General features: G+C 39.1%; 2 protein-coding genes across 2 annotated transcripts; both read left to right on the top strand.

Annotated features, from left to right (window-relative positions):
* Nucleotides 1-926: 926 nt before the first annotated feature.
* Nucleotides 927-11,907, top strand: LOC124141265 (tripartite motif-containing protein 45-like). Its single transcript, XM_046509235.2, has 6 exons — nt 927-1,002; nt 1,966-3,077; nt 3,811-4,181; nt 7,365-7,600; nt 9,015-9,059; nt 9,471-11,907. The coding sequence occupies exons 2-6, from the start codon at nt 1,967-1,969 to the stop codon at nt 9,553-9,555; spliced, it is 1,848 nt and encodes a 615-aa protein (XP_046365191.2). The 5' UTR covers nt 927-1,002; nt 1,966; the 3' UTR covers nt 9,556-11,907.
* A 3,331-nt stretch (nt 11,908-15,238) lies between these two features.
* On the top strand, nt 15,239-21,233 carry LOC124141267 (E3 ubiquitin-protein ligase TRIM71-like). Its single transcript, XM_046509236.2, has 5 exons — nt 15,239-15,332; nt 15,792-16,918; nt 18,600-18,943; nt 20,014-20,219; nt 20,998-21,233. The coding sequence occupies exons 2-5, from the start codon at nt 15,802-15,804 to the stop codon at nt 21,086-21,088; spliced, it is 1,758 nt and encodes a 585-aa protein (XP_046365192.2). The 5' UTR covers nt 15,239-15,332; nt 15,792-15,801; the 3' UTR covers nt 21,089-21,233.
* Nucleotides 21,234-23,274: the final 2,041 nt, after the last annotated feature.

Below are 23,274 nucleotides of genomic sequence, written 5' to 3'. Positions count from 1 at the left end.
TCGGGAATCGAACCCAGGTCTTCGGCGTGACGAACGAACGCTTTAACCGCTAGGCTATCCGACCGCCCCGGCATCACTGAGGAAGACGTGTTTGGTGACATGTATTAGACTAAACAGATTTGGTCATGTCCGTATATAATGACACAATGTGTTTCAATACAATAGAGTCCCGTGAAGATCCGGGATAGAATAGGTCTCCAGCAACCCATGCTTGTCGTAAAAGGCAACTATATGCTTGTCGGAAGAGCTAGGCGACTAACGGGATCGGGTGGTCAGGCTCGCTGACTTGGTTGAAGCATGTCATCGATCCCAGTTGCGTTGATCGATGCTCATGATATCCATCCCTGGATTGTCTGGTTCAGGCTCGATTATTTACGGACCGCCGTCATTTTGCTGGAATATTGCTGAGTGCGGCGTAAAACAACAAACAAACCAACCAACCAATACAATAGAGCAAAACCATAAATAAGTTCTGATATAAGTTTGTTGCTAGAGTAAACCAATCAGTTATTTCCCAACGTTATACATGGGGACCATTCCAAACCTAGATCTACACGTTTGAATAATAAAACATTCCTGTCATATTTCGTTAAATGCTATACTAGGCAAAGTTCATGTAAAGTATGAAAACAATATGTAGTTTAATACACATATTACTACTATGCGATACTAACGTGGAAATATTGAGTGATGCAGTTTTAAATAATATTGCGATAGTATGTCGAATAGTTTCCCTGTTGTATTCCCCAGCTGTTTTCAACACGATGTCAAGTCTAAGGCGTGTGGTTTCACTTATTTTCTTCTATTTGAAGATAACACCTATACCGAACGCTTCAATTACCACCCTTTTTACACAAGACAACCATCAGTAGTTGCGGATCTCCACTGATGTTATTGTGTTCTCGTTAGGATTACCTCCCCTTCTGCAAGATAACAGTGATAACGATCCTTTCCACAGTGAAACTCTACACGTCGGTTTGATTGTTATAACGGTTTACTGAGGTTGGTATCAATAGAGATGGAAATTCAAAATGTTATACGTACATTCTCTGAAATCAACCCGATACATAACCCATAGTTCTTTTTTGCAAACCACACATAATAATAGCACAGACTGTACCAGGTACTTATCATCCCCAGGACCCAAAGTCCAGTATGTGTAAACCGAAAGTAAAACCAGGAACGTCTTGCTGTTCTAGTTTCATGACAGACAATTGTCAAGCATTACATGTTATTACTTTGCATGTTGTGTTGTTCAAGCATGATTTCTTCTGAATAGTTCGAATCTTTTCTTTTAATTATCACTCATACATATTGTGGCTTGCATCATCTTATGTCGTATTTATAATTGTTGGTTTAGCGCAATAAACAGCACTATTCCAGCTATATGACGAATGCCGAATAAATATGTCACAGTAAACTATTTTTAAAAAATAGAACTAGCACGCCCCCCCCCCCCCCCCCCCACACACATACACATCAACACACCCACCCCAACACCCCTACTCACATCCCACAGCCCAACAGCCACATCCCCCCCCCACACACACACCCCACACCCACACACCACACAAACACGCACACACACACACACACACACACACACATCCACCCCCAGCCCACACCTCACCCACACCCACAAACACAGACACCCACACCCACCCCACACACCACACCACACCCACACACACAGACCCCCCACGAACCCCAACCCTAACCCACACCTCACATACACACCGAATATCAAATGGTCAGTCCCTAATGGTATTAAACAACTTGAGCAAGTGTCGTTTGACGCTCTTTGAAATATTTAAGAAAGAGCGCGGTTGTATCCGAAACTGTCCTTAAATGTAGACACCAAAGACTGGAGCTGCTGGAATATTGCTCGACATAAAGGAAAGGTCCATTTCTAGATATTAAGTTACATGTATCTATCCTTTATAATGGTCTTTCCACTTTCGCCAGAATGTCTGAACCGCAGGCGAAGGTGGACATGAGTGCCCTCAAAGACACATTCCTGGAGTGTCCTGTGTGTGTTGAACATTTCAACCAGACAGACCGACGTCCCCGTCTCCTCCACTCCTGCTTCCATGCCTTCTGTACACAGTGTCTTCAACAGCTGCTCACGAAGGAGGGGAAAGGTCAGATCACATGTCCTCTATGTCGCCAGGTCCACAAGGTCCCAGGGAAGGCTGACATATTGCCCGTGGATCCGGTCAGAGCGAAACTTGTGGATTTTGTGCAGATCAAGAATGAAAGAAAAGTTCCGTGCACAGACTGCCCCGAAGGAAGTACAGCGGAGTCAAAGTGTCAGGAGTGTTCAGTATATCTCTGTAAGGATTGCACATACGTACACAGACGTCATCGACTTACAAACGACCATCCAATCATATCCTTGAGTGATGTACTAGAACAGCCCCTGAACACGTTTGGCAAGGGTCATTTCTGCACTCATCACCCAAAACACCAGTTGGAGTTCTATTGTGCTACTGATGAAATCCTCTGTTGTATTTCTTGCACAGTTCTGGAACATAAAGGCCATGACTTCCAGAAACTCGAAAAAGCTGCTAAAAAAATACAAGGGGAATTGGAAACATCGATGCGGGCAGTCCAAGCAAATGCCCAACAACTGCGTCAGAGGCGACTGTGTGAAGAAAAACGTCAACATGCAATCATGCAGGCTCAGAGAAAGGCCAAATCCGATGTGAGCACATACTGTACAAGTTTGACAAGTATTATCAATAAAAGAAAAGCACATTTGGACCAAGACATAGACCAAAGAAGTAGCACAATGCTGTCTCTGTCTAAGAAGAAAGTAGCAGCGATAGACCAGACTCTTGCTGTCATGGACTCAACTGAAACGTACTTCACACAAGCAAGAACCAAGGCTGACGTCGTGGAAATGCTGCAGATGTATCCTGCAATCAAGAGAAGTCTGGAAGCATCAGCTGTTGGACAAAGACAAGGTCGACCAACGGCACCGGAAGTTGTGACATTTAGTCCCACAAATGGACACATTGTGGAAACATTAGTGTCAGAAATTGGATGCGTGAGAGAGTCTACTGACACCCAGAAAGGTAGACACACCGACTGTCGTGAGATTATCCATACCCTCGTATTAGTTAATGGCAGTTTGGTTTCCTTGTGTGTTTATCATTGTTACACGTTGTCAAGGTTGTAATAGCAAACCTGCCGCTAGTGCACGAACAAACACTTTCTCCTATTTCACCGAATATTGTCACGAACTAGCAACACATTGTTTGTAGTGGATGATATACTATGATATACTATCGACGGTCTCAAAGGTGAATATATTTCGTGGGTCTATAGCTCATGCATGTATTCGAAATTAGTGTAGCCAAATACAATATGATTAACACGGTTGTTGTTTTTCGATGATCATAATATAATAATGTTTTGCAATGGTATTACCGTCCATCAGGAGAGCGGGGGTCGGGGTTCGATCCCCAGGTTGCATAGTCCTGAAAAACTTCAAAAGATGGTTGTCTATCCTGGCGGTCGGCAAGAAGGAGATAAAATAAGGACAGGTCTTCTCGGAGCTAGTAAAGTATCTGTGTGGGGTATATCTATGTTAAACTGAGGCATGGTATCTCATGATGATCAACGGCCAAACACTATAAAACTGACCTGATTCCTGACTAGTACAAGCAGCGACATACACACGTTCATGCACGTTGCTAGTTTAGTGCATGATATGCTTATCTTGAATGCGATGTAAAACCCAATTCTAGCTAACCTCACCTTGTAAAGATATAAACTTCATACAATACTTTATTTCCCTCTTTTCAGGAAAGAATCAACTTCTACAGTGTTTGGATGAAGTATTTGATGCTGCTTTAAAATTCAAAAGCAAGAATGAACTGATGAAACATTTTCAAGAGAAAACCTTCACCACCGAACGAGAATGGTGCACCATCTGCCTGAATCAGATCGTAGAAGCAAAGAAGATACAGTGTGGACACTGTTTCTGTAAGAGCTGCATTGACCAGGTACTCAGTGTGCAAGACCATTGTCCTGTGTGTAAAACCTGCTACAAAGTAATAACTGGAAACATGCCTCCCGGGGTGATGGAGACACATGCTATCCCTGACCGTCTACCTGGCTATGAGCAACACCACACCATACAGATAACATACAGTTTTGAGAATGGAATTCAGTCTGTAAGTTCGGTATTGTCTCACTCTCGTTAAGTGACATTCCTTATGAACCCGAAAACAAACAAAATGTTACAAGTTGTTACCTGCAATCATTTGAGTTATATGTTCATTACGACAATGACTTCATATTCATTGAGTGTTTTTATGAACAGTCGAGAAGGGGCATTGGTTTATTGTGAGTTCATCTCGATTGACGTTGTTAATAGTGCCCAGAGCTTGGATGTAACGAAGGACTAAGTGATATTGCGATGCGACAGGGCGTTCCCAGTATTTCATTATCGTTATATCACATAATAAGGTACGGCGAAATAGTTTCGTTCGGACAGGATATGAACACAAGTGGGTGATTTATATAGTAACCTTGTAACCGTACTCATATTGTATTAGTAAACCCATCCTGGCTCAGGACAAAAATATTTGAACATATATTCTAACGTTTTCATATATAAAACAGAAAAACACTTGTGATTATTTCTATTTCAACTTAAGTATGTTTGATAGGGTTATGAAATAAAAATACTTAGGAATAAATATTTCTCCACTGTATACATGTGTATGTGAATGCCTTCATAGGGCGTTACACATTCATAGAAATGGTACACCGCCCGTACAAGCGATGCGTGGCATTGTGTAAGTGACTATTCATTTTATGATTCGGACACTTGTGACTTTCATTTATGTTCAGTATTTATCCTCATTCATCGGTTACTATGCATTGTGACAAACAAATAAACAAATTTGTTATATTTCATTTTAATAGGTCAAAAATAAGGCTGTGACAATAACCTTCATCAATCAGTTAACCCTATTGCAGTGGCATACGTGTGAGAAGACAGGCGGGATAGGAACCTGTTGGTAACAGGGTATTGAACGCCTTTTATCATTAGTTTATTCAATATGACTGAGATTTCAGTTTCTGATACTATTGGTGACAATTCATATTTAAGAAATGTATTATGAACATAAAGTTGAGTGTGTACGGCACTGTTTTCTCTTACATTTTGTACTGTACTGTAGGCCCCATAAACGAGGTCAAAACGTCATCGCTTAGAATAAGAGAGTATACAACGCTGTATTGCGAAAACGCCATTTAATGACAATGTGATAGAGCCATAGTGTGATAGTGAGAGAATGGTAGAAAGCGACAGAATGACAATGCAGTAGTAAAGTACGTTATTCGAAATAAATGATGTTACTGCATAAGATGTAGCACAGTGTAATTTCAAACTCTGTAGAGGAGTGTTTTCTTCTATTTGGTGACCGCCTCCTTGGTCTAGTGGATAGATCGTTGGTGGTTCGATTCCCGACCATGTCATACCAAAACGTTAAACGGTGGTACATGGTGTTATCCCGCCTGGCCCTCGACACACACACACGCGCACGCATGCACGCACGCACGTGCGCGCAGACACACACCTCCTTGGTGATGGTCGATAAGTTAGCGAGTGAGTATAGTTTTACGCCGCTTTTAGCAATATTCCAGCAGTATCTCGGCGGGGGACACCAGAAACGGTCTTCCAGAAATTGTACCCAATTAGTGCCTCGAACCCGGGCCTTCGGCGTGACGAGCGAACGCTTTAACCACTAGGTTACCCAAACGGCACGCCCGGTAAGAAGAAAGAAATACAGATAATATTAATGCCTACCTACATGTATTACTATCATACCCTTCCAAGACATTTGAAAAAGCAAACAGCGCACTTAACTTTACATTCTTTAATTTTACCTTTGAGATGTACTAGGTATATGTGTAAAGGTTAAATTTTAGTGTCTTAGAATCGTATGTTTGTGTTGTAGTATTGAACAAAGCCTGTAATGTAAATACCAAGATGTAATGTTATTACTTGATATCACCATATTTAGATAATGTGTCATAGCGATGCTTTAGAACTGTAAACGTTCTGTCGCACTGTCGCATCATGCTATTGGTCTATCTCATCGCAAACTCGCCCTGTTGCACGCCAACTCAAGCTGTTTAACAGCAGTACCGCTGTTTTATCGCATGACAGTCTGTTTTAAAGCGCCGCAATGTTTTGTTCAGAGTTTAACTGAGCCCCAGGAACCTATGATCGGAGATTTGAATCACATGTTGACCCTAATTATGATGGTGTCGTCCTAGATATGTCGACATCACACTGACTGCTCTTGGTGTTCACCAAATAGGTAAACACCTAGGACCTGTATCACGAGGGGTTTTCCTCCATTATCAAGAAGATACGCCGTGATATGATCGAAATACCGTTCAAAGCGTCAATCAATGAATCATCTTTAGTTTTTTAAACTTTCACTATTGCCTTCATATATATAGTTACTGTTTAGCCTTGAAGACTCTTCAAATTCAATCTCATTAAAATCAGATCTTAGTTCTCGCTGCCGCTAAACAAAGATCTGAAGACATCCCATTAGGGGTCACGTCAGAACGACCTTTCATCCGACCAATCAGAGCGTCGCTTACCAGATCATGAAAGTGACAGTCGGAATGGGATTTCTAATCATGTAACCTCGAAAACTTTAACATGGAGTATTCCGAACGATAGTAACGGGTTTAACGACTGATTCCATACAATCTAGACCATCTATTAGCCATTCGAGAATGTTCTTTTGTTCAGGTTTCAAATTTGTAATCGAGAATTTGTCAAAATATGTTTCGAAGCATAGTCGCCAATTCGAAATAAGTGCCGTAAATCACAAGAAAGCTGCCTTCTGATTGGTCACTCCATTGGTCGGTCAAGGGTCGGTCTGACGTGACCCCTAATGGGATTTTCTCAGATCTTTGTTTAGCGGTAGCGAGAACTAAGGTCTGATTTTAATGAGATTGCTTCAAATTGTTTTAAATAAGAAACACATTCCCTTTGTTTGCACAAGTAAGCATAATGTTATCACATATGAATCAAATATCAATGTATCTAATTCATTCCACGTTCCTTGAGAGATGATGATCAGTACTATGTCATGTAAGAATGGTAATGGTAATGGTAATGCTTGCCAAATAATCAAATAATCTAACATATATAAAAAGATGTGTTTTCAATAAGCGATAAGAAGTGATTATACTTCCAGGCACCATCCATCCACGAGGTGGATATGCAGGATATGGGATGTATACTGATAGCTGGTTATCTATTTGCTCTCGCTTGTCATTATAATACACACAGGGAATACATTCAGTGAGATCTTGTGTGACAGAAGGGGCATCCCAGACCAGGAGTCAGGTATAATGGAGGAGAATTCACCGCCTACCTGCCCAACAGTCCAGAAGGTCAGAAGGTGCTGGCTCTGCTGGAGGTGGCCTGGGAGAGGAAGCTCACGTTCACGATCGAGGCGGGCCTTTGGAATCCCACTTTGATCATTCGGAGTCCCACTTTGATCTTTCGGATTCCTCACAAAACGAAGAAGCAATTTTCACCAAACATCTACCAAAGGTTTACGTTAACCATTCATCTCTCTAATGTAACACACCATATACAGATTTGTTTATATGCACAAGTATAGAAGATTAAGTTTTTGATTATGATCAGGGACAGTTAAATGTGATTTAATCAGTTAGTTAGAATCGTGAATGCCAGTCCTAAAGGCCAGGAGTAAAACAGCCTTAATCATAAACAGGGATTTCAATCCATAATTAACTCACCCTTCATTTCACAAGAACAAAAATGACTTTAATAAGAAAAAAAGTGTGCACGCTTTATTTGTCAGGTGTTCCTGGACGAACATGTATATCTGTGTATTATAGCTGCAGTCAAATCATGTCGTGATTCGTGAAATAACTAAGAATTAAATCAAATATATGCCCATACCAGAAGTCCCCGAATGACATGGTCATGTAACACCTGAGATGTATTTATTAAAGTACGCTACTTGTATGTTTTATTTTCTTATATCCACTTCCAAAACTCGTGGTATTCCACGTTGGAGGCCACTAAATGGATCGGGTGGTCAGGCTCGAAGACTTGGTTGATTGTGTGTCACCATACCCCGGTGTAATTGCCTTAATGTGTATAAAGTGCAGATGTCTCCGACAACAGATAAGAAAACAAAGGCATCACTCGCCCTTTTAAATATGTGCATAAAATCGCAAAAGTATGTCATATGCCTCATGATTCCAGTTAGTAATTCAATTGTAAATATAAATTAAGATGATTGAAAATAACAGTACTTTTTTGATATCAATGTTATGAGTATTATTTTAAAATTCCATTCATTTTCCATAACAAAATAGCCAAAGAATTAAATAATTCCAGAATTAACGTCTGATGCTCTTCTTGTTAGTTTTAGTAAGACTGCATCATGAGCAACAGCCCGCTCTATCAGGGCTCGATGTCACACAATCAACCAAGTCTACAAGTCTGACACCCCCCGATCTATTTATTGGCCTCTCAAAACAATAACTGGTTGCTGTGGACCTATTTGCACCTGTAAATCCAACAGGGGTATACAGTATCTGATGCGCTTACAAATTATCTTCAAGAGATAGTGATTGGTTAATGAGTTACGCCCCGGAAAATGAAACCCTCTTTGAACATACGTTCAACATGATATTGCCTTAGAAATAGAAAAAAATGTAAAACAATTATTAAAGAACCCATCCGAATAGCAAAAGCTACCAGTACGGCATACAAAGTTTCACAAAGAAATAAAGTCTAAAATGGTAATCAACAGTAAATGAATTATAGTCAGTACATGCATATACGTGGACGTCGAGATAATGAAAAATAATTTTAACATTAAATACATTCCCAGTTGTTGTTTCTGCATTCTGGTAATTTATGTGATTTTAGAAAATGCTTAAAAAATAAAACACCTGTGTCTCTTGATAAAGTGTGATTCTTTTAACAGGCTTTGGGCTTACCAGGCAGCTTCACGCGACTCGGAGGAAAACAGGTGTTGGCTACAACTTCTTTAGTAAAATAGCGAGATATTGTAGTATGTTTTGAAGAAACAGAATTTTAAATTAAAACGTTTTTATGAACATAGGTTTTTCCATGTGTAATGGGCGGGACGTCAGTCCAACATTCAAGGTACATATATCTGCCCGATGAGCTTAAAGGTTTATTCATTACTGCACTGTATTACAAAGCAAAGTTCTAATTTTACAAGTTTAAGACAACAGCACAGTGATATATATGTCAGAACGGTGGATGTGGAGTATCAATACAAAGGATGTGTTCTCTTTGGACGTGGATTACTTAGTTGAAAAATGAAAGTAATTATGTAGTTCCCTCACTGACACAAACACATGTCTTATAATGTTTTTAAGTTTAACTGATACATGATGTACTGGCATTGTTTCAGCAATTTTTACCCTGATCCAGACTACCTGAGAAGAGTCCAAGAATCACTGAAGTCACTCGGAGTGACAGAAGCGGACCTGCAATAACCAGACCAGAGAGAACAACCTTGACAACAGGCGTGCAGACACTCTCTGAATAAGGCTCACCTTAACAAAGACGCGCAAGCCTCATGGAACAGTTATGTCGCATGTTGTTGTCCAAGTCTTGACGGGATTCTAGACCAGTGAGTGTGCGTGCGTGCGCGCATGCTCCATCACAATTATTAGCCTGATAAAAGTCACAATTCATTATTTTTGCTTCTTTATTCAGATGATTGTAGAGCGGTGTAATCAAGTGGCAAACAGAAATTTCTATTTTGCAATGATTGTATGGTATTAACTGGGCGTGAACTGATCTATTAAGCTTATTTTCATAGTTGTTTCCTTTCGAGAAATATACTCTATCATATACTTCAGCGCGAAAGACGGAGTTTTACGAAGTTGAGAAAAATTATATTTTCATTGCAGTGAACATAACACTCGATATTTCACTGCAGAATAGTTTTTAGTTAGAGTTGATTTTGTATATAATTATCTCTATATGTGTGATAGAGAATTTTCGTGACTCTAGATCTAAATAATTGTGGTTACTTTGTTAAAAAAAATTAAGATTTTGCAAACACGAAACTATTGTTTTAGTCGCAAATACAAGGGTTGGAGAACCGTCCGTCTATCGTGGGTAGAGAGAATCTACGTTTCAAGATTATACATTTGTAATAAAATAATTTAATTTTAACAACTACTCAAAAAGTATATAATAAATAGAATATTCCATGAGTCTCGTGAAATGTCTTGTTTCTCTCATCTCGTGACGAGGGGAACGGAGATATTGTCGACGAGAGAAACATGATATTTCAGTCGACACATGAAATATACTCTATCAAAAGAAACCTTCGGGTCTTTTCATTGTACTTGTATCAATGTATGTTTCAACTCAAGGATTGGAAGCTTGCTTCCTCTAATGTTTCCCAATGGTTAACCACTGTGACCAACAGAGAGTTCCCCGCACATCAGATACATGCAGATTACTGCAGTTGATTATAGTCACTAGTTTCAACAATATTTAAACATGCAGAGTGGGAAATATTATTCTTTACACGATTTAAGTTATCATCAAATTTGTATTTATGATGCACCAAATCTTATCATTTGGTTTCTTACCGGGAGCAACTGTAGTTTAGAAGAGACGCTTGAATTGTGTACATTGTGAAATACATATATGTAGCATTAGTTTATCTTACTGATATTTTTTTTATATACGTTGTTATTGAGTTTTGTTACCTTTTGTGTGGATATGTACTTGCTATTTTCTTTCATTTGCTACATTAACAGCAACAAAGTTAACTACTCGTAGAAATGATATGGACTTAACATGCTTAAGATGCTTGAGTCAGCGCAATCAACACACGTTTTGCTGTTTACGTTATTTAATTGTAATCAAACTACTTTAGCTTAATTTCTCTAACACTTTATGTTGTTTAGATACGAAATATCAACTATCAGTGGTCTTATATTTGCAGAAGGTGTCCATGCCTTTGGGATAACCTATTTGATGATTTAATTACCTAATACACAAGACAATGCTTGTTTAGTGTGAGAAGCTATGTTCTCGCTCTGAATATGTTTGTATGTAAGTCAGCACCATACCCGTGGTCGCTGGTTTCACCAAAGTGATTATCATTCAAGACCTGCATCACTTCGTGCTCTTCTTCCACATCAAGTTGACACGCCATGATATCATTGAAATACGGCCGTTAGACTCAACTAACTCACTCACTTACATAGACGCTCCTATTCTAAATTACATGATTTGTATTCATTCAGTGACAAATAATTGGAACATCTGTCCTGTTTACCTTTTGTCTTTAGAAATAACAATACACTAAGTTTTGTCGAGTATCTCTTCACAAAACCTTGCACGGGTAACAACCTTGTGTTGAGGCGCATATCTTTATGATATCTAACAAGAAGTAGGTAATTTTGTTTTATTTTTCATTTTCATGAAATGATGTAGCACCTTGAATCAATTTCTGTTTCTGTCACTCATCTCATGCATTGTTTATTTTGAAAATTGGTTGACTTTTAACTGACCAGTGACAAGATTTTCTATGAAATTATTTGTCAAAACTATTCACTCTTAACAGTATTGTTGCGACATGCATATTTATATTTGGTTACAGTTGACCATGGAGATTTTAACTTGTGAATATTAAGAAGGGCAATACTGATGTACAGTAATATTATATTTACTTCTGAAAGCAGAATATTGCGTAGATTCAAGGTAGTTGTATTTTTAGGCTCAGAACCGTTTTGTATGTCTTACATTGGCACTGATTTGTCATTAACGGATGACTTGTATTCTGAATAAAACTGCTACGTATATGCCTATATTTACAATGAGTTTGATATTTGTCACTCCATTTTATCAGTTAACTAAGTGTGATTGAGCTTTGTTCTTTAATGCATATGGTATTAAAATGATACAATTCATTCCTTCGATGATAAGAATTGTGGTGGCACTTTGCAATCAATTAAAGGAAAGACATTAATGGTCTTCGTACATATATGCCCATGTAAGGATCATTTATGGTTTCCGTAGTCTACACTACGTAAACTACACTGACACTTGATCTTAATGTATTGAGCCTTGCACTGATCAGCATAAATCACATCATTAGAACTGCTGAAGAAGACAACCTTTCAATAAATGCCTTTTGTCAGAAGTTTAGTAAAAATCGCATTTCTGTAATACACATCTAAATGGAAGCTATGAAATACCATCATGTGACATACATCAATTACTACAGCTACGACACCTTTGGACCACATCCGTAGTCTAGTGGAAAGAACGTGGCCCCGGAGAGAGGAAGGTCGGTTGTTAGATTACCGGAAGACGTTAAAAAATGTTACTTGTTACACTGCATCACTGTTGCGGACTGAACTGAGTTCACACGCACTCGCACACACACACACACACACACGGTACGTTATAAGTGCACTTATCTTGAACGTGACGTTGAACCCCCCTTCACATCACCTCACTCTCCCTCTCCTCACACTACCCAACCCTGGGCAAGTATGAATTAGGATGTTGATATTTTACGGGGCACGGTTTACGCAGTTTCCGCAATTCGATGTGCAAAGTGATGCTGTGATGCCTAGTTAGATGATCGTTGGTTAGAATCCTATATCAGGCCTAAAATGTAGAATGTTGGGTTGAGCATCGCTTGGAACAGTATTTCAGTTTAATGTGGTAGGAAATTATATATATATTTCAGTTTAATGTGGTAGGAAATTATATATATATTTCAGTTTAATGTGGTAGGAAATTATATATATATTTCAGTTTAATGTGGTAGGAAATTATATAATATATGCATGACTTGTGAGCACCATACTCCACTGCCCATGTGTTTATCGAAATGATATTTCCATGTGCAGTGTTGTATGGAGCTCACACGCCATGCATAGAATATATGTATTATTTCCTACCACATTAAACTGAAACGCCGTGATAGAACTTAAATACTCAACCCAACACTCTCAATCAATCGCTGTTGTAATACGACACGAAGCAAGATTACAGCCGTACGGTGACTGGCCTGAAGTGCGACTTGACATATCAGTGGGTTATAACATTCCACACACCTGGGATTCAACTGTATCATAGATCCTACAGGTATCCACTCGATCGAGCACACATCCATATCACTTAAAACAATTGTAACACAATATGCAATATTCGGTGTTTTATGTTTCGTTGTGTCACACATTCCTTTCCGTGTTCGTGTTTCCTATTGGGCGAACATAATATGAAGGGCATGATGCGGAAGTCCGTGAAACATGTCGCTGAGTCACAGGTCCGTCAAATGTGTCAGGGGTTCACAAAGCATTATGTTGCTGTTTAACAAAGAGAGTGAGTGAGTGTGGTTTTACGCCGCATTTAGCAATATTCCAGCAATATCACGGCTAACAAATTACCTTTATTTGTAATAAAGGTGTTGTAATACACCACGAAGCAAGATAACAGCCGTATTACAACAACTTTATTACAAATAAAGGGTCTTCGGCGTGACGAGCGAACGCTTTAACCACTAAGCTACCCGACCGCCCTTTAAACAAAGAGATGTGTGATATGTTCCGACAATAATACACACGACATGCAATTCAATCTTGTGCTCAGTTGTTTCACCCTGATGGGCCGTTAGGTCAACCGTGTTATTCATGTAAAGCTATGTTGTCTTCAGGTCTACAATGAATTTGGAACTAAACGTGTAGTATGTATTTTTGTATCACAGCGGAATTTTTTCGCATTCAGAAAACACCGACGATAGCCATTTAGCAAAGAGTGCTGCAAGGCTTTGTTCTAATGTGGTGATGTCACAAGGCTCATTGTGATACAATTTGTAATACGTTTATTGACGGAATTGACAGGCCTAGTTCACAATTCCTGTTACATGTACACATTAGCATAAAGGTAATCTTCTACACTCCTCACGGTACAACATGCACAGATGTCGTTCCATAAGATTTACTTTAATAGAACATGAGGTCATTGTATCCTGATCGGAACTGACAGTGATTCATTACACATGCTCATCATATAATCGGATTCTTACAATCGACTGTGCTCTTGGCTAAGGTTTCTTATAAATATGGAATGGGTACCGGTTTGGTCGCTTTTATTTATTCCCTGATTTGTCTATTAAACTCTAAATATGTTCTCTCAGTTGACTTCCATGCCATACGAGCTTTTGTTATGCATATGAATAAGAATTTCTGCTCGGATTGGCAAAGGTAATTTGGCCAAGAAATATAACTTAAGCTCCCAGTATACAATAATCTGATATCGTTCAATGACGGCCAAAAAGCCAATCCCTTTCTACTGATGTACCCACCTGAAGAAGAAATACAAGAGACCACTGAAACCGCTTCATTTGTTTCACATTTAGATCTATGCATGAAGAATCAGAGTGACAAAAACCCACATGACTGTATGACAAGAGGGATGACTTCAACTTTAAAGTAGTCAACTTTTCCTTCATGTCGAGCAATAATTAAGGATCTCCAGTCTGCGGAAATAACATTTCACAGAACGTCAAACGACCCTTGCTCAAAAAGGTTACACCTGTGCCACCGGTGGCAGAATACGCTCACCTTTCGTATCATCACTATTTCATAGTGATTCATAAACACGTGCTCATAACATGCTCGTACAATCAAAGGGTTTTGATTCTTGTCTTTTTATTGAATAAGAGTAACCATCTTTGTTGTTACAACTCTGCATTTTGTAACATACATGTACAACTGAAATATCCTTATTTAAAAATTAAAAAAACAATTGAGAAAGAAAACTCTTCTATGAATAATGCCTCGCGGTGAGGCACTTGTCAAATGATCTCTTCAAACAGAAATGTTTATTGTGATTTTAAAAAACACATACAATTGGAATCAAGCATTTGCCAATTTTTCAAAGTCATGGTGCCATTTAGGTTAAATGTTGCTTTATAAAGTATATGAGTTATTAAAATAAAATTATTTTTATGTATCAGCTTAATGGTAGAGGCGCAGGCCCAAAGTAACACAGATCGTTAACGTTTTCCTCGTTTTGTGAAACCCAGCCAGGGGATCGACGATAAGTTATCTCTTGAAGCGTGTGTTGACATGTTATCCTTAATTCAAACAGGAAATGTTGGCCGGTCAGGGCTGCCTACGCTTAGCGGTTAAATACGTTCCTCCTTCAGCATGTACATCGTACAAAGTGGATGTATGCACAAGGCGTGTCTGTGTTTGAGTGTAACATAGGAATACGTTGACAGATTTAGGTAAGTGGTAATCCTGACAAACAACGATATTACGAAAAAACATGAACTTACATTTTCTGGACACTGCATCATTTTAAAATTTACTCTGGCATGTTCTGTAACTTACAGCAACACAAACTGAATGACCTAAGAGGAATATATAGGGGGGATTTTTTGGCATGTTTGGAAAGATACATGCCATTATTTGAACAGAAGCATGCTTTTGACCCAAATTGATTTGTACGAAATGTAGGTAAAGGCAGTACAAAGCAAACACTTCACAGACTATATCGTAGATTCACAAGAAACCTTTTGACTGTTATATGAAGAAATGATAAACCACACAGGCAAAAGACGGTGTTTAAGACGGATTTAACGATTGTGTTAAAGACCCTGTACAATATATAGTGAGCATTAACTTCGTTATCTGGAATACTGTATCCACCATTTATTGATGTTTATTGGTGTTATATTTTACAGTGTTTCCAGTATGTCTGAGCCGAAAGAAAAAATTGACATTACATATCTGAAAGAAACGTTTCTGGAATGCCCCGTTTGTTTGGAACATTTTAACCAAACAGAACGACGTCCTCTCCTGCTTCACTCCTGTCTCCATGCTGTCTGTGCCCAGTGCCTCGAACAGCTCCTGGCCAAGGAGGGCAAAAGTCAGGTCACCTGTCCTCTATGTCGTCAGGTGCAAAAGGTATCCGGAAATGCAAAATCAGTGCCCTTAGATTGTGTCAGATATAAGCTTGTTGAGTGTCTTGAAACGGCGGAAGAAGAATATGCACTTTGCATAGATTGTTCAGATGGGAATAAGGCGGAGTCGACCTGTCAGGACTGCTCTCTAAACCTGTGCAAAGAATGCACGTCTGTACATAGACGTCATAGGCTTACACGTGATCACATCATCACATCTCTACACAACTCAGTACAACATCTGCCGAGACCAGTTGTAAAGAGTCATTTCTGTCCTCAGCACAAGATGCATCTATTGGAGTTCTTCTGTATCACTGATGACACAGTGTGTTGCCTTTCTTGTTCAAATCTAGATCATAAAGGCCACACTTTCGAGAAACTGGAGGATGTAGCAAAAATGCGAACTCAGGAACTTGAAACAGCTATACAGATTGTACAGGGGCATGCAGGACGACTAAGAAATATGATAATGACTGAGGAAAATCGTAAACGAACATTCAAACAATCAACAGAAACTGCAAAATCCTGTGCGTCTCAATTCCTTGCCAGTTTGGAATGTGTCATAAAGAAGAGAGAGGGACAAATATATGAAGTAATCGATAAAAGAAGTAAGAGCATGATGTCCATGGCTGAAAAGAATATTGAAGCAGCAAACTCGTCCTTATCGATGATAGAGTCGAAGATGTCATACTTCACACAGGCAAAAGAAAGAGCTGACGTTGTGGCTTTACTCCAGATGTACCCATCCATCAAAAAGGCCCTTGAAGTTTCACTTGGTCAGGATCAGTGCCAACCAGAATCCGACGAAGCTGGTGTCACCTTTATTCATTTGAATGGATCCCTTATTCAGACATTACTTTCAGAAGTTGGAGGTGTTACAACATCTACAGATTCCACTCACCATAGCGGTAATATTATGTGATTATCATTTAACAGGAGTACATTTTGAAGCAGGAGACAACTTTAATAAGGTTTTTCGTGATCATAGTGGTAATAGTGAGTGAGTAAGTGATTATGGTTTTACGCCGCTTTTAGCAATATTCCACATCACGTCGGGGGACACCAGAAATGGGCTTCACACATTGTACGCATGTCTGGAATCGAACCCGGGTCTTTGGCGTGACGAGCGAACGCTTTAACCACTAAGCTACCCGACCGCCCCAAAAGTGGTAATGAGTACTCAAGTACATAATCATGAAAATAACAAGTGTAAACTATATATTAAAATGGCTTACAGACTGATCTTCTATATTGTTCTCAAACTTCCATACAGCTATTACGTTGAGTTCAATGCCGCTTTGAACGGTATTTCAGTCATATCAGGGTGTGTCAGCTTAATGAGGGGGGGGGGGGGGGGGGGGACGGGCATAGCCTTTACATATACCAATATATGTCCGGTCAAACTAATGACCTAAATCGTATGTGATCTGTTATTCAAACCAATGACGGGCATATCCTGGCAGAGCTCTACAGTTTATGGATCACAGTTTCACAATTTAAGATTTATAGAAAAATGTCCAGACTGAACTTTTTGAAAATTCCCAGACGACCGAATCTCCCGCCTAAACAAACTTAAGACTGATAATAGCAATCACTACCATTTTTGTTTACTAGAACATCAAAGATATAAGAGAGGTCATAGTTATGATTATTTAACTATTGAATAGTGATTATCAATACAAAAAAACGTATAGACGTATGTTTATGATATAGACAGAATCTTACATGGGAATATCAAAGATAAAGAAGAGGTATAAAAAAGGATTATTTCACCATTTGATAGTGATTCCTAATAAAAAGAACGTATGGGCGTTTGCTTATGATATAGTCGGAATCGTACAAGGGAATATCAAAGATAAAGAAGTCGTATGAAAAATGATTATTTCACCATTCGATAGTGATTCCCAATAAAAAGAACGTATAGACGTATGCTTATGATATAGACAGAATCTTACATGGGAATATCAAAGATAAAGAAGAGGTATGAAAAATGATTATTTCACCATTTGATAGTGATTCCTAATAAAAAGAACGTATAGACGTATGCTTATGATATAGACGGAATCGTTCAATGGTACAATTTGCGGAGATTCGCATGATCATGGAAAGGGTGTGATCGCTTTTATGATATACCTGTAGCCATTTATACGTAGGCATGGCCATCAATGCACTTAAGCAAATAGAAAATAATATCTATATTAAATATAGTTTGGTATATTTCAAAAGTGTTTTATAATGTCAAATGTATTTTCTATATATCGTACAGGTTTACATACTCAATAGGGGGCAAGGGTGGCCCAGTCGTCTAAGGCGCCGCGATTCGCTGTGCAGAGTTGCGTCCCTTGGGCACGCCAGAAACCTATGATTGTGTGTTCGAATCCCGGTTCGCCCTGATTATGTTTCTAGGTTTGTCAGCACCATACCCGTACTCGTGGGTTTCACCGAAGTGATAAACGTCTGAGACCTGCATCACTTCGGGTTTTCCTCCCACATTAAGCTGACACGACGCGATATAACCGTAATAAAGCGGCGTTAAACACAACATACTCACTCATACTCAATAACTTCACCATATTTCATTGATTTCAGACAAACATGGTTTGATGTCCCTTATGAACAAAGTGTGTGATGCAGCCTCAGAGTCCATTGGGAAGAAGGAACTGCTGCAATATTTTAAACAGAAAGCGGAAGCTTTGGAGAGTGAAACTTGCAAGACATGTCCGACACGGAAGGAACCTACGACCCTTCAGTGTGGGCACACTATCTGCGAAGCCGGTCTTTTCGTCAAAGAACAACGGATGTGTCCCGTGTGCAAAACCGGAAACATGCCGCCTGGAGAAATGATTACAACAGTCATCCCTGACGGGCTGCCAGGCAACAGGTTACATGACACCATTGAGATAAAATACGTATTTCAGGACGGAATTCAAACTGTGAGTCATCTTGTTTAAACATGATAATAAACACACTTTTAGTGTTCAAGAAGGTTACAAGTGAACTTAGAAATGTTCATTCAGGCGACGGACAATTTAATTGATGACGATAATGTCGATCATGAAAATTATCTGTTTTGTACTTTGGAAATAGTGTTTCATGTAGCGGCTGGGAGGGGTATATTCCAAATATCGGCGGATCTCTTATGTTGGCACTTTTATGGTGTTATGTTCGTAACGTTTTAACACTTCAGGATTGCTCGATACAGTTCGCACATAGGTCATGGAGATTTCCAAACAAAGTTTTAAAGGTCAAACTTATGTCTTGAAGCATATATATAATTCACCCGCACCATTGTTTGCTGACAGTCTCCTATATTTTCACTCACGTAATCAGCATCATCACAAGACAAAAGTTGAACGAGTATTTATTTTATTATAATATCATGCAAATGACGTATCAAAACAAACAAATGCAATAAATAAAAATCAATTTGAAACATTGTTTATCGGGGTTTTTATGCATTCGGAACGCTAGTGGAAAAGATAAAAGTATGCATTGGGTTTTTAAAATATTTTTTAAAATTCATATAAGTGAGTTTAAATGGGGTTTAATGTCTCGTCCAAGATTATTGTATATAGCGACATGCGTGTGTGTGTGTGTGTGTGTGTGTGTGTGTGTGTGTGTGTGTGTGTGTGTGTGTGTGTGCGTGCGTGCGTGTGTGTGCGTGTGTGTGTGTGTGTGTGTGCGCGCGTATGTGTGGCTGCTTGTACTAGTCCGGACTGATGCCGATTTTATAGCGCTAGTCCACTAAGATACTATGCCGCAGTTTAACATGAATACCCCACTCAGACACAGTATACTGACTCCGAACGGTCCAGTCATTGTTTAAGCCCCTTAATGCCGAGCGCTAGGCAGGGTAACAACAAGTATAATCTTTTAACGTCTTTTGGTATGACGCGGCCGGGGATAGAACCCAGATGGACGCTCTACCAGTAGACCAAATTTATACAGGAAACAAACTGCATCTAATCTAGATAACAGTATGAACGCCATTTTTGTGTAACAGGAGGGACACCCAAAACCTGGAACCGAGTATCATGGTGAAACATTCACTGCCTACCTGCCCAACACTTCCGAGGGGCAGAAGGTGCTGGCTTTGCTGAAGGTCGCCTGGAAGAGGAAACTGACCTTCCAGATTTACCACGACCCTCTTGGACTCTATTTGCTGAAATACTGCATCCATCACAAGAAGATGAAAGTCGTAAATCCTAAGTAAACACATTTTTTTGTTGAATGTACATGTCACTGTCATCTCGAGATGTTTCGAGTCCTGTGGGTTGTAACTGTTATAGAGTGTATCAGATTCAAGACTTTTGTAAAACTTGGTTTATGCGTTCGAAATTAGTATATACTTCAGTTCAAACCTCGTGTGCACTTGCATTTAAGATAGAGTATCGAACCATATGGCAGTTGTCAGTTCTCTGTACTTTATTGTTCTGCTGTGCATGTTTCTATCTCATCCATACACTCATCCACACTACTGTTCAAACACTGGCAATTTAAACTTCATAGTGAATGACTGAATGAATATTATCAACAAGATACCTGCTCTTTGACGGCGGCCTGTAAGTAATGTTTTCTGGGCCAGGACAAGCAGTTGTACATCGTACACCGCGTTAGGCTGACTCACAATATAACCAAAGTCACACAAATCCTAGTCTTTAAAATCTTCCGAAAACGTGTCAGGTGAGGTTAAATGGGATACATGAATGCATGCGTGCGTGTGTGCGTGCGTGCGTGCGTGCGTGTGTGTGTGTGTTTGTGTCCGGACTAATGCTAGCCCACTGAGATACCCCGCCGCAGTTTAACGTGGATACCTTACTCAGACGAAATAATGTGGATCTGGAGACCTTTTATACTCCGACAGCATCACAGCAGGAACTCGTGATCTTGTCTCCTTTAAATATTTAATAACTTTTTGAAGGCAAGGAAAGGAAGCTACAGATCGGACTGATGTTAATAGGTGCTTATTATTTTTCATGTTCCAAAGTACTGATGACAGTTATCCTGATCGCAACTACCTCGGAGGAGTCCAAATGAAACTGGTTGAACTGGGGGTTACAGAAGATAGTCTCAAGTAGTTACAGAGTATTCCCTCAAGTACTTACAGAAGCAGATTGGTTCGCGGACCGAAGGTAAGGTGTATATTAAGCTGTCTCGAAGGAGAGTTCACCAGAACTTTGTACTGGTGGATAAGGTCGAGCCTGCAATTGGGCAACATCATGCCAGAGCCACCATCATGGGAAGTATGTTTCACAGGACTGACTTGATATGTTTGACTGTACCCAGATGGTCTCATCATGTTTGTCGAAATAATGTGTTTTATTTTCCAATTATCAACATATGACCTTCTTTGTGCACGAGACGACATCATACACAGGAAGACATGTGTTGTTAACAGAACTGTCACGAAGTGAGTGCTGGGTGCTGTTCAGCTGAAGCAGAAGAAGCAGGAACAATATGAACAGGATGTGCACACAGATCCAGCAACAGCCCAACATGGTACAATATGTTTGGTGTATCATAATATGTCTTGCAGACTGGGCGAGGTTGAAATGACATATACATGTATCTGTCATTGTATTGTGAATAAATGAATGAATGAATGAATGAATGAATGAATGAAGAAATGAATGAATTTATATCCTCCAGAAATTACATCTTTGTTATTTTCTAAGAGCAAATGCATAGTTCTTGTACATAAATATGTGCATAATAACATAAATAATTCCACCATACCCTCATATGTAGTTCATATTTACTTCACATTTAAAATCAACTAGCTTAAAGGGTGATAGTACATGATCCTTATTAGTTTTGTAAAGCCAATGACATTTTCAGATGATTTCTTTTCAGAAACCGGTACCGTAATGTTTCATATGTTCATATTGTCAAATGCTGCGTAAATATGTGCTTGATGAGACATGTTGCAATGCATTTAATCATTTTCATGCATGTTATCAATAAATCCTATTCCCTGTTTTTCATTAAAAAAACATTGTCAATAAATAAAATGATTATGCGAGTGTTAACGTGTGTTGATCATTCAAACACAAATTACCTTTGCGCTGTGGTCTTTTTATTCAAAATTCCAATTTTAAGTTATTCATAAACATACCGGACGGACAGAAGGAATCGGCCGTGAACGCCACGCGGGTAATGCACGTGCAGCATATCAACAACAATAATGATATTTTGTGCCATAATTAATTCAAGCTATTTTTGTAAAACAATATAATCACAATATAATTTAGTAACTGTAGATTATTTTGAGTTGACTTAAATATGAATGAATATTGTCAACTGATATATTAAAATGATGAGTATATTCTTGTATTTTGTTTTTTTCTGTCTAATACATTATTTTTAAATTTTCAGAAGGGTAATGCGCATGTATTACTCCCTGCTTGATGAGGATTTAATTGTCCATGTACTCAGAACAAGTTTACGAAAGTTAACTAAAGGGACATTCACGCTGTACAACCAGTTGGTACAACTTGTATGCAATTAGTTGTATGCAAGAAGTTGTACGAACTGATGTATACAACACGGCGGCATGTTGCATACAACTCGGATCTCGCGAGATCTCTGACCAAAAGCTTGTGATTCGCTACATTACCGCTGGAATCCTGTTAATTTTCAGACCTACAGTTTTGAAATGTTAAGGCTGTGCGAGAATTGCGGTTGCGCGGTACTGGGCCAACCTATGACTTTGCAAATTAACGGAGTTGTATATTATTGAATTTTTAACTTGTCGCATGAAAATAGAGCATGTCCTATTTCGTACAACTCACGTCCAAAAAGTTGCATACGTCAAAAGTTGGACCGACTTGCCTGTTTACACGATGCAATGTGTTGCATGAAACAAATTGTATACACCTAGTTGTACTGTGTGAATGCCCCTTATATAAATTAAGCCAGCTCTATCACGAAGACGGACACATCAACAGAAATGCATTGTTATATTTCACAAGGTCATGACACTCGCGAGTTCAGGGTTATGTCCAATTCGCTTTATTCTTAGCGTGACCCGGAAGTATGTTATCTCGACTATATTAATTTTCTCACAACGGATTTTGTTTCATTGTTTATTGTTTAACGCCACATTTAGAAATATCCCAGTTCATCACAGCAATCTGTAAATCATGGAATCCCGGCCAGGGCAACGAGGGTCTACAGCATCAGCAACGTCCCAAATCGTCAGTGTCAGTCGTTATCTCAAGGTGACGCTGAAAGTAAAAATATGTATGAAATAATGTAAGTGACA

Source organism: Haliotis rufescens, unplaced genomic scaffold (assembly GCF_023055435.1).
Source record: "Haliotis rufescens isolate VD_foot unplaced genomic scaffold, xgHalRufe1.0.p SCAF_12, whole genome shotgun sequence".
Classification (NCBI taxonomy): Eukaryota; Metazoa; Mollusca; class Gastropoda; order Lepetellida; family Haliotidae; genus Haliotis; species Haliotis rufescens.
Note: the sequence above shows the minus strand (reverse complement) of the source record. Positions and strands in the feature narration are given on the sequence as shown.

Excerpts from the sequence above, each read along its gene's own strand:
- LOC124141265 (XM_046509235.2), top strand. The coding sequence starts at position 1,967 with ATGTCTGAACCGCAGGCGAAGGTGGACATGAGTGCCCTCAAAGACACA. Across the intron at positions 3,078-3,810 it reads GTCTACTGACACCCAGAAAG|GAAAGAATCAACTTCTACAG; the intron begins GTAGACACACCG and ends CCCTCTTTTCAG. Across the intron at positions 9,060-9,470 it reads CGCGACTCGGAGGAAAACAG|CAATTTTTACCCTGATCCAG; the intron begins GTGTTGGCTACA and ends GCATTGTTTCAG.
- LOC124141267 (XM_046509236.2), top strand. The coding sequence starts at position 15,802 with ATGTCTGAGCCGAAAGAAAAAATTGACATTACATATCTGAAAGAAACG. Across the intron at positions 18,944-20,013 it reads TTCAGGACGGAATTCAAACT|GAGGGACACCCAAAACCTGG; the intron begins GTGAGTCATCTT and ends TTTGTGTAACAG. Across the intron at positions 20,220-20,997 it reads ATGAAAGTCGTAAATCCTAA|TACTGATGACAGTTATCCTG; the intron begins GTAAACACATTT and ends CATGTTCCAAAG.